The sequence below is a fragment of the Dioscorea cayenensis genome, chromosome 4 (genome assembly GCF_009730915.1).
Source record: "Dioscorea cayenensis subsp. rotundata cultivar TDr96_F1 chromosome 4, TDr96_F1_v2_PseudoChromosome.rev07_lg8_w22 25.fasta, whole genome shotgun sequence".
Lineage (NCBI taxonomy): Eukaryota > Viridiplantae > Streptophyta > Magnoliopsida > Dioscoreales > Dioscoreaceae > Dioscorea > Dioscorea cayenensis.
In genome coordinates this window covers 15,869,594-15,881,928 of record NC_052474.1, presented here as the reverse complement: position 1 = coordinate 15,881,928, position 12,335 = coordinate 15,869,594, and the positions used below count along the sequence as shown (strand labels likewise).

The following is a 12,335-nucleotide window of genomic DNA, read 5'->3' as shown; positions in this document are numbered from 1 at the left end:
GCTATAGAAATATACATGAAAGTAGATCAAATACATAGTAAAAAATCTGATGTATTTAGACACTTATCTTGGAGCACCGAGGTGAAGACTATGCCTCGTCGGTTGAATAACGACGACGAGGAGTAGCAGGAGGAGAAAGCTCCTACATCGACACCCATGCTAACAGAGTTCTATCATGAGCTTCGTGAGATTAGAGAGACCTAGCAACGCCAGGGAGAAAACATAGCATCCTTGCTTTTTATATTCTATTCTACCATGCAATGTGGAATCGGACGTCGGATATACCCCCCTTCATTATGACTTTTAGGAATCACTAGCAACCACCCCATCCTCGTGAACTTCAAGACTTGTATTTTAAGGACTCAGGGATGTTCACGCAGCTCTTTACTTTTTATTCTCATTACATATCATATTCTATGTTGATGACTTATATACATTGAGGACTTATATACAACTTTAATTGTGGGGATGGGTGTTTTTGTGAATTTTTAATTTTATTTATTTTGTTGCTTGCATGATAGTAAACCCAGGATGATTTTGTTGGTATACAATAGTGTAGAACCATGATAAATGCTAAGATTCATTCACAACCTTGTACTTATTGAAAATTTTGTTCCATTCTTGTCATTCCATCACACCCCCTATGTAGGACCCCGGACACATAGGTTAGGAAAGGCGACGACCCTCTTTACCCTTTTAGATGTAAACCCGTTATGGTGGTTTTGCTCCTTGACGTGTTAAGTTTTTTGATTGACTGATAGCAAGATACACATAAGTGTACGTGTCAATCGAAGTAATAAATGCAAAAAAGTAAGGTCAAATCCATAGAAACTAAATAGCACTAGTACTATCTCTATCTTTGCTAACTATTAAACAAGATCAAGTTAATTTCAAAGATAAAAAAGACAATAAAAGAAATAAGGACCAAGTTAGGAGCGAATGAGAACTAGAAGTAATAAATCAAATGATATCTGGATATGATTTTACTTGGGAAATTATCAAATAATGTAATTGCAAAATAATATAGATGAATCCTTTAGCTTTATCAGATTAAAGAAATTCAAAGATACACCAAGTGCTCTATCAAGACTCTTTCGTGTCTAATCCCATGCTTCGGTAAAAGTGGATCTCTCCTATCTCTACCTTGGACGATTGCATTAAGCTCTAGGAATTCAATTTCATGAATAGGAGATAAACTACCAAGATTCTAATCGAAAGGTACATGGAGCCCTAACTATCTCTAGCGAGCATTAGTGAAACCTATTCATCTAAGTGTGATCTCCTCATAAGGATCTCTCGATACCTATTGTGAAAACATAATAGTAATGCATTTCTCAATACGCAAAACCAATCAATGATAAATAAAGATGAATCCGAAAAGCCGAAGGTCGAAAAGCCGAAGGTAATCTATATTAAAAAGCAAGATCAATATAAAAGTATTCCCAAGCTATATCAATCCGGACATCCAAGGAAGTTAGCCTTCCATAGGGTCATTGTTCATCACTACAATATGGAAAGCAATCTCTAAAACCTAGCCATGGAGAGTAAACCTCCTCTCAATGCCTTTAATGTTGGAGCAGATGTGAGTCGATATCATTGCCAATGGATCATCACTTTGATGACTCCTTTGATCTTCTCCTTGGTACCTTGGAAGCTCCTTTTAAACCGCAGCCAATAGTCCTCAGTTCTATCACCCTGAAATTTTGTCAAAATCCGAATCCCCAAATCCTTTCGAAAGCTTCTATTTATAGTTCAGGAATTTGATAGGTACATGAGCAAGTACACTACCATGTATCTTACTCATGTAACTCTCAAGATGGGTTGAAAACCCTTATCACAGGGGTACAGGTTGTGTGTACACGGCCGTGTAACTTAAGTCTAGTCATGTAGCTTAGGCAAAATCAAACCTTCTCCTCTTGAGTTGCACGACCATGTATCCTTCTTCTACTCGTGTTCTCGTTTGGAACATGCTCTGCAACTCTTCAAATGTATGTGAGCGTGTTTTTCATGTTCAAGCTAGTGTTCTTCTCGATAGAAGGGTAATCAGGGATAACGGATATGCTCACCATGTCTGTGTGCTGCTTTGGTTAGTCCTCTACCAAAGTGTACACAGGCAAGTACACGAGCATGTACCCTACCCGTGTAGTTCTCTTTTTGTTGTTTTCAGCACCATTTTGCTCCTGATTACCTCCTTTTGGCTCTTGTTGGGCTTCTTTTACCCAGTGAGAAACAATGGAACAAGTAGTAGTTATCCATAAAAACACACTTAGGACAACTTAAGTGCCAAAAATAATGGACACTACGTGTATAATATAGCACTTATCATTTCTTTTCTAGTAGGTTTTTAAGAGTGAGCAATTGCTATTACACCCTTGCAAGAACTCATAATTAGAATGACAAAGAGGTGTATTATCCTCACAACCCCTGTAGCTATCCTACTAAAGTGTGATAGTAGCTTGGCTGGCTTTTTGCATAGTTATCCCTCCTAAATTTTGTTTTGAAATGCCCTTGTTGAATGGCCTCCTAGCCCATGTAGACATTCATATAAAATGGATGGGGGAAAGGGAAGGAATATTGACTATTTAGACAAGAGTTTTTATAAAGTAAGATTGATTTTGTATTGTTTTGTCAGTGAAACAATATCAGTCTTTGATTTCTTGGCTTGGATAACCGAATGTAAATAAATAACTTTTGATATTCATATTTGGGCTACTAAGGATAAATAAGTGAATTCTAATATTCTAGCTCAGGTGCCACCTAGGCTAAATAAATGGCCATAGTAAGTTTGGGAGACATTGACATATTTGGAAAACTGAATATTTTGGAACTAGTAGCTTTTGAATTACTTTGGTTATAAGATTTGCATTTAGCCATATTTTACAGACATACTAGAACTATTAATTAGTTTATTGTTATTCTTGTTTCTTAAAGTTAGGTTTTAAACTATTGTAGATTGCTTACTATAGTTGCCAAGCTTATAATATAATTTTTTATTCCCTCTCAGATCAAGAGTAGGGTAGACTAGCGGGTTACTCAACCATGGTTGTTGAGCGACGGGCATTATCTTAGTGTAGGAGTTATCATGGTTCTTATGGAACTTGAAATTTTGTTTAGAAGTATCTTCTATATTTCAAATGTGACTATACTATTACTTTAAGAATTTATGGTTGTATTAGCTAGTATTATCTGCTTGGAGACAAGTTTTGAGGTTTTGCAAATCTACTAAGTCCTCGCCATATGAGTATATGGCCGTTTGTCAGTATGTTGGGTTGGACTGGGGCATGTTCATGGTTTGATATTGGTTGACTTGATGAATATTGGGTATGGGAATCAAAATGATAAATGGTGAAAAGTGAAGTAATACTTAGAGTGTTTATTTGATCTTGTCAGCTATCTCTCTTAACCAGATTTGGGTAAGCATGAGATTACCACTTAATTCCAAATAGTCAGTTCTGTTCAAAGTCAAACTGATCCAAGTTTTTACATCTTTTTGGAACTCCAACCTTGTCTTAGTGATCTAATGGATCACTGAATCTTGATTCTTTGAACCCTGAGGGGTAGAGCTGATCAAACTTCGAGAGATTACTTAATGAACACTATTTGGGGTGGAGGTCATGATGCTCTTTGCGGTCTAATTAGACAACCTCCTCAAATCTTAGGGAGGGATAGAAACGATTAGTTATGCTGCTTCTTTGACCCGTGTCTTGGTGGAGGCCAGGTACAAGGTTAAGACGAGTAGTTCTTTATGAATTTCTATTTGAAACCTTAAACAATTGAGCTAACGGACTCTCGTGGGCTATATTAGATTGTTTGTTTCTGTCTTTAAAAAGGGACTATTGTCCTGGGCCACAGAGCCTTTTTTTACCATCAAATTGGCGGCCTCAGGATGATTCTTGTAAACTTTATTGATCAATCTCCTTAATCCAAAATATGGTAAGAACGATTTAGTCTCTAAAGTATCTCTCTATCCTCCAGATTGACATGTATAGAGAGAAATTGTAGGCTCTACTGGTTTATCTCTTCCAGCCCTGGCCAAATCATTTAGAACCTAATAAAAGTTCTCATAGCTTACATGTATGTGATGGTAATAAATGAATTGAGATTCTCCTAATAGTGCCTTATTAGGTACTCGATATTGAATGGTATTTATAGTTGGTAGCCTCCTAGATAGGCAATCATGTATGTCTCAGGCTAGATAGTTTTTGTGATTATACACAGGAATTCGTAATTACAAGTTAGTTTTCTTGTTCAGCTTTGGTTTTCTTGGAAGATATTTTTCCTGGACACCATGTCTCCAGGTTGGAACTTAACCTGTTTGACATGGGAATACCAAACTCACTATTAGTTAAGTACCATTCTTAGACAAGCTTCAAATGGCATTTACAATAAAGAAGAGCAACAATAAAAAGGTATTAACATAAGATTTTCGCACAAAGATAGTTGACACATAGCTTACTGATCAAAGAAGAATTCAATTCTACTAACATGCTTTATGATCTGGAATAACTTTCAAACAGGTATAAAAGCAAAAAACAGATTGAGGAAGTTTATGACATATAATACACTAAACGTAATCTTATATCTTAACAAGGAGAATTTTAAGAAACAGATGGATTGGTCGAAGACTGTCCACAAGTAATGGATATAATTTTTTCATGAATCCCTCAGCCGAAAGATTTAACAAGCATTAAAAAATCACTAGCAATTGAGCTACTAAGGCATAATGTCTACTTATAGAATCAATATGGAAGACATGCATGCAAGTATTAAGAATTTAATGGCCCAATAAACTCTCTCTGAAACAATTCAACAAACAACTTATGGGCATTAAAATATAGCTAAGTAATGCACCCAATTAGTGATTCAAACCCCCACCAAAATAAACAGATAAGCATCAACTTCACAAGGTGTGCATCATAAACCTATTTATGAAATCCTTGGTACAAGAACATTCAAAAAAGATGAAGATTACACAATTAAGCATGCTTGAGGGCATGCAAATCGTGCGCACAACACGAGGCATGGAAACAGAAGTACAAAACCTTAACAAGCTAACTACAACCCATTATATACTAAATATAAAAAATCTAGTCATGGTGATTACTCTCCAGACTCAAAAACTACAAATACCTGCAATCACCCTCACTAGACACTGTTCACAAAGGGCTACTTGCACTGTTAACCTAGGAAACTCGCCTCCTCCTCGACATTAGTGAGATCCAACACGAAAAAGGAGGGTGGACAAGTTATGGCTGCCCTCTTTTGAAGCTGCAGCTTAATCATTGAAGAAAAAGACGAGCGACAAGATTTGAGTTGAACCGAGATGGGGGTTTCAAAATAAACACGATAAAATTCAGTAGGGAGTTAACAAGTGATAATATCACTTACATTTCACAGAGAATTTGCTAAATTCAAATTTGCAGGCTCCACAAACAACCAATTCATTCAATCAATCCAATATAAAAATTTAGAATTAAATAGATAATTAATAAAAACCCATAAACTTTAACCCAACAACGAAAGTCAAAACGGATTCTACATTCCATGGCACAATTCTCTTTGATGTAATTACACCTAACCATCATAATCCACAAGAAGAATCTTAGAATCGATTTGATTTGAAGTTTATGGCTTCATCCTAACTAACTCAATTGTTTTTGAGGCAACCATATATATATGTGAGTTTAAATCAAGAATTTACTTCAGAAACTCAATTTCCTTGCAGAGTTGGTTAGTAGTAAAGCTGATATCACAAGCTGACATCACCTGCACAATGAAACCCAAAAAAATACAACTCTCTCGGGGAAAACAGAAATTGATCCCTGGAGATTAAAAAATACTCATGCTTTCCTGCATCTCAAGAATAATAACAAAATGATATGTGAATGATGAAATTCAGAGTCCATAATCACTCGTTGGTAATAAAAAAAACCACCAACAAGTATATAATACAAACATTAAGACTCAGAATCAATAGTTTTCAATGTAAAAGTTACATTAAAGACTTCAACACAAAAATTTTTCAAATGTTTCTGTTAGAAAATAATACTTTCATCATTAAACAGAAAAACAGAAATCTGTTGATCACATAAGAGAAAAAAGAAATTGATTGTGAGCCTCCTATAGGCCAAGACTCCAAATAAAGATGATGTTATCAAGGAAGGATATCAAAAACAGCTCTTCATGACAAACCTGTAAGAAATAAAAACCTTACACAAACTTGATGGTTCAATGTCACATACACAATCAACTTGGTGCCCTGACATGGACAACAATGAAGGATAACCATGACAGATATGCTATTTTTTAGTCCATAATAATTTATCCACATTGCTCCATGCTTGACTTCTAGATGAGCTCTAATAAGTGACAGGTGGATACACAAATATAGAATCTTAAGAGAAGCAAGAATGATGGAGCATAGTTGCTGTTGCCACATCCTTGATGTTGATTTAGTTTAAAGAAATTGGAAGAATCAGGTAAGAAAGGGCTCGGAGGTTTATATACAAAGAAAAAGAACATGAAATCATTAATTGAAGCCCATAAGCTGAGCACATAGTCAACAGATAGTTGACAGTTCCATTTTCATTTCATAAGAGAACAACAAAACTTTCATGGGAAAAAAACCAGATGACATCATTACTGCACAGGATCAGGTGGATGAATGAGCAGGCAACTAGCTTTTCAATTCTGGACTTTGTAATGGAGGGCTTGAATCATTCTCTCAATTGATCCATTTTTGAGTCACTAACTTGGGCATAAATCAATGAAGTCACATTTTTTTAGAAAATTGGCATAACAATGTAAATCATGAAGACTATAGGCATAACAATGTAAATCAGAAAACTATTGAGAAGCTAGGCAGACTTTGGTTCTCAAGCACTATGAATACAACAAGTTGGCAGCCTAGAATTTTGACTCTTAACATATGATTATTCACCAGGTGTCCATCCATCCATATCTGATACTAGCCAGTAGTAAATGTATTTGGATTTAGGCTCTCATTAAATGATGACTCTCATAATCATAAGCATTCACCATTTGTCTCTAACATTAGATAGACAGACACAGACAATAAATACATTATATATCATGCTCAATCATGTTCTACAGGTTTTTATATGTGATACAACAGCACATTTTGCAGGACAAAAATGAACAGTTCTTTTGACTTTGGTAGCAGAACTAAATTATATTTGCTTGCATGCTCAATAAATGAACTTTAATTCATGAGTCCAGCTGGATGGCCTCCACGAGAGTATGATATTTAAATAAATAGGTTTGTATCCTTCAGCAAAAAGCATTAATAACCAAACCATTTTATGTTCTCAAGTTCTATGTATTCAAGGCATGTAATCTATGCATAGTGGTGCAACCATCCTCATGAAATTCTATAGTAGAGTTAACAGCTATTGACTTGCCAGATTTGGAACCATGTGCATCTCAAAAGCCACAATAGTTGCAGGCAGCAGTTGTATGATCACTAGAACCTCCAATTAGCGCAAAAGCATACAAACCGTGGTTTATCACACACTTAGAGCTCATTCAACTAGGGATCAGTGATCTAAGATGATCAACTAGAGGAAGAAAACATTACAGAAGAATATAAAATACGAAAATAGAACTCAGTTGTGATTGCGCAAGCAAATGTGGGCATCTAAAAACAATTTGACGAAATGTTTAGCTACAGTACTTGTGCTGCAAAATAAAATGTAATATAATAAGGCACAAGTCTCTGTTCCCAAGAAGTGGTTCAGACTCTAACATGCATTCACAAGCTGATCCATTTGGGGATTAGGTAGTGCAAAAATAAGTTAGAATGGTCCAGGTAAGAATATCCTTTATTTCTGACCCAAAGAAAAAAAAAAAGATATTACTCACAGTCTAAATTTTCCATCTTGTGCATTTTTCTATATCTATATTTCTGCTTTGGTTCATGATTTTCATATTTTGCCCATAGGAATGGAACAGTAACAAAAATAAGCAGGTTGACCAAATAGTTTATGGCTTTCCTTGGTAAAAATGAGGTAAAATTTTCCAATTTTAAACTACTTTAGAAGTAAGTCTGGCCTCATGAAACAAATCTAGTCCCAATAATTATCACCTTCATGATTTGGGAGACAAATATTGAAAATTAGTTCCTCAGTGAACAGTTGTTATAGTAATGTACATTGCAATTATTATTTTCTATTCCAGTTTATATTAAATTGATTTAACATAAAAAGCAAGAAACAACATTTAAATGCCATTTATTAGTATCAAACAGTAAAACATTGTGTCTTTCATTGAGCAACAAAGTATTGGAAAATCTCCTATATTTCATGTTTCCTATTATTAATTTGTTCTTGGAGAATATGTTAGGAAACAATCAATTAGGAGTGACGCCTATTACTGAGATGTTAAAAGAAAATCGATTAAGATGGTATGAACATGCCATTACATGACCAGTAGATGCCCCAACAAGAAAGGCTCAACTCTTCAAATGAAGGGATGAAGAAGAAAAGATATACCTAAAAAAATTAAGCAGAAATTTTATAAAAGGATATGCCTGATCTTGGTCCTATCTAGTGACTAGTCTTTTGGCCCTTAATAGAGCAACATGGGAAGGAAAGATTCATGTAGCCAACACAAAATAGTTAGGGCCAATGGCTTGTTCTTGGTATGTTCTTGTTGTTATTGGAGAATATACAAACCATTCTTCACAATGCATCTTACATGCAACAATAGGCATCAATGAAGTAGCTTATAGTCCAACCCATCTACACAATTCCAGAATGGCAAATGAAACTGAAATCAGGAACATATCATCAGATCCAAAAAAGATCACAAAGTGATGCAACAAAAAAATAAATAAACAAATAAATAAATAATAATTATAACCTAATTTAGCATGCAACAACTATTGGATAAACAAATACAAATAAGGAAAGAAACAAACGCTTATACGCAATAGATTTCAAATTGACTCAAAACTAGTATTTCACGAGTATGCTTAAAAAACGAGAAATTCAATTCGAGAAAGAAAAGAACTGAATAGTACAAAAAAGGAAAAAAGAAAAAAAAAAGCATAAACTCAAGGAAATAAACCAATTAAAATTTATAAAACTTACATCATTATGTCACTGAAAATCGTTCAGCTAAAGACCTCGTAGAACTTCTCCACAACAAGCAACCCCGAATCGATTGACTCCAATGGGTCTTTCCTCAGCCTATGCCTTAAGCAATTCGGAATCACTGTAGCTATATCCTCTGCAGTGACTTTATCCCTTCCTTTCAAAGCCGCCAGAGCCTTTGCGGCCCTGTTAGTAACAATATCCCCTCTCAATCCATCAACATTCAGCTCAGCACACACCTTAGATATCTTAACTCGTAAATCATGATCAATCTGAACAGAACCAAGATTACTTCTAGCAGACGAAATCTGCAGTTGGAGTTTCTCTTGCTCTGCTTTATATGACTCGCGGAACCCTTTTGAATCCTTATCAAACCTTGACCTTTCCTCTACAATCTTCACTCTCAGCTCAGCATCCCTCACTGTCCCAACCTGCGCATGCATTCCAAACCGATCGAGAAGCTGCGGCCGGAGCTCACCTTCCTCCGGATTTCCCAGACCCAATAAGGATGAACCGAGCAGGATGTGATATCGAAATACCCTCACGCTCAACAGTATTCCAACCAGAAGCAGCAGAATCCAAGAGCACATCCACCAAATGGTCATCCAAGAGATTCACTTCGTCAACATAGAGAATGCCTCTATTGGCTTTAGCAAGCAACCCAGGTTCAAACGCCTTGACACCCTCAGTAAGGGCCTTCTCAATATCAATAGTACCACAAACTCGGTCCTCGGTGGCACCAAGCGGAAGGTCAACCATGGTGATCTTGGTGAAAGAAACAGGAAGCTGCTCGCTACGCAAGAGACGCTCGCGAACCTCCATACTCATGGATTCAGGATCGTCAGGGTCAGAGTTGAAAGGATCGCCAACTACGACACGGATTTCAGGAAGGAGGTCGACAAGTGACCGAACAGTGGTGGATTTGCCAGTGCCACGGTCGCCCATGATCATGACGCCACCAATCTTGGGATCTATCACGTTGAGAAGAAGGCAGAGCTTCATCTCATCCTGGCCAACGATGGCCGCGAAAGGGTACACCGGACGCTGGCTATCCTCGGCCGGCGCCTTGTTGGCCTGGAAAACGAAAGGTAGTTAGCAGCAGCAGCAGCAACGATAAAAGAGGGAATCGATGGGAAATAGGTTACCTCCATGGCGGAGCTGAGATCAGGAGCGGCGACGTTGGAAATGAGAAGGCGGCCATGGGTCCTTCTACGGAGAATGGTGAATTTCGGAGCGGGAAGGAGAGGGAGAGATCGAGGATGGGAGGGGAGGAGGAAGGAGGGGGAGAAGAAGGGGGATAAGAGGGAGGCCATTGGAGATAGTGGGGTTTTGGGTTATGAGTGGGTTTTGAGGTGAGCGAGATGGTGGTGATCGGGTGTGGATAACAAAAAGAAGATAGGATGGGTTGGGTGTGTTTGCGAATGGAAACTGATTGGTTTTTTATAGGAGGCACACGAGACCCCACCTCAACGAGTGAGCTGTGATCAATTCATTCACCCAGGTCAGCTAAGTATTGTGTTTAATGGAGAATCCCAGCTTATGCATATTTGTATGCAATTTATATTGGTGTGGAATCCTCCCTTTTTAACTTTTATCCTTTTATGACAGAGTTATATGTGTTTTTTTTTTTAATATATATATTTTTAAGATTTTTTTCTTAATAATTTATTTATCAGTATATTTTAAATTTTAAAAAAATAAATATAATATAAATAATATCCACAAATATATAGATTGCAATATCACCAATTTGAAAATATTCTAGTTTATACCAATTTTTTTTCAAAAAAATTATACACGAAATCATCAAACATGGCATAAAGCTAGAATAACAAACTCATTAATGAAAATTAAATAAATCACATCAAAATCAATTTAAAAACAAATCATTGGACTAGAGAAATTAAAAATAAAACATAATTAAAAAAGAGATTTAGATGAAAAATAATCTGCTCAACCATGAGATCAAGGGAGAAACACTTTAACAACTTTAAATGCATATAATCCTACTTAAATAGTGAAATTAGTGTCTTATCTAGTTGTTAACAATTTTCTTTTCCCAAGCATCATGTTTAAAAGATCAAAAGAAGATACAATGAAACCCTAGTAAAGGAGAGTAACCAAATAATAGGGCAAAAAAGTAAATTTATTGTTTTATCATATTCTCATGTTTCTATCTTCACTCTTTCTTAGAAGGCGGGATTCATTATAATGCAGTTGGCGTGATAAAGTGGCCCAATACGATAAGACTATCATATCCTATTGGCACACCAAAGAAAGAACAGTAGAAAGATATGATAGTCTATCATATCCTATCATTTTTATCATGTTCACCAAACCGGTAATGTTTTTAAACTACAAGTAAGTTACTTAAAAAAAATTTAATAAATTAAAAATTTATTGAAAATAATAATATACCAATCTATTTATAATTTATAAAATAATAATAATAATTAAATATAATTTAAAAATATTTATATGCTTATATGAACAAAAGATTATAAGCCAGAGGTGAAATTTGAAAAACAAAATAAAATCGCATGTGATAGCCCTACTTTTATAAATAATGATTTTTTTTAATAATATTAATGACAATAATATATTTTGTAAATAAATGCTTTTTAATAATAAATAAAATCTAGTAAAGTAATAAATAATTTTAAAAGAAATTTAGTTTAAAAAATTACAAAATAATTAGTTTAATAATTATAAAAGAAATAAAAGGTCAAAATGCAAAAAGTTATCAATTTTTAATTTTAAAAAGTTGCATAGTCAGCACACGTGTGGTAACCATATACTGATTTAATGGCCCTAGGGCTATCTTTGGCAGCTATAATACCCTAAGCCATTTAAGTAATAAAATGAAAAATTAGGTATAATACCCTAGTTGGTCCCTTTACTTTTTTTTTTCTTCTCTTTTGGTCCCTCTACTCAGAAATGCACCCGACTAGTCCCTCTATTTTTGAAAATGTGCCCACTTAGTTAAAAATGCTCCCAACCAGTCCTTCTATTTTTAGAAATGTGCTCACTTAGTCTTTTTAAGTGGGCACATTTTTAAAAGTAGAGTGACTGGTTGGTAGCATTTTTAACTATGTGGGCACATTTTTAAAAGTAGAGGGACTAATCGGGAGCATTTCTAAGTAGATGGACCAAAAGAGAAAAGAGAGAAAAGTACAGGGACTATTTTAGCTACTTAAGTAAATAGTCCTATTCTTTTACTAG

General features: G+C 35.4%; 1 protein-coding gene across 1 annotated transcript; it reads right to left on the bottom strand.

Moving 5' to 3' along the window:
* Nucleotides 1-8,929: 8,929 nt before the first annotated feature.
* Nucleotides 8,930-10,519, bottom strand: LOC120259101 (magnesium-chelatase subunit ChlI, chloroplastic-like). The gene is given in 3 exon segments (XM_039266636.1): nt 8,930-9,607; nt 9,609-10,187; nt 10,259-10,519. Coding segments are annotated over 3 exon segments (1,221 nt in total). The 5' UTR covers nt 10,427-10,519; the 3' UTR covers nt 8,930-9,133.
* Between the last annotated feature and the right edge of the window lie 1,816 nt (nt 10,520-12,335).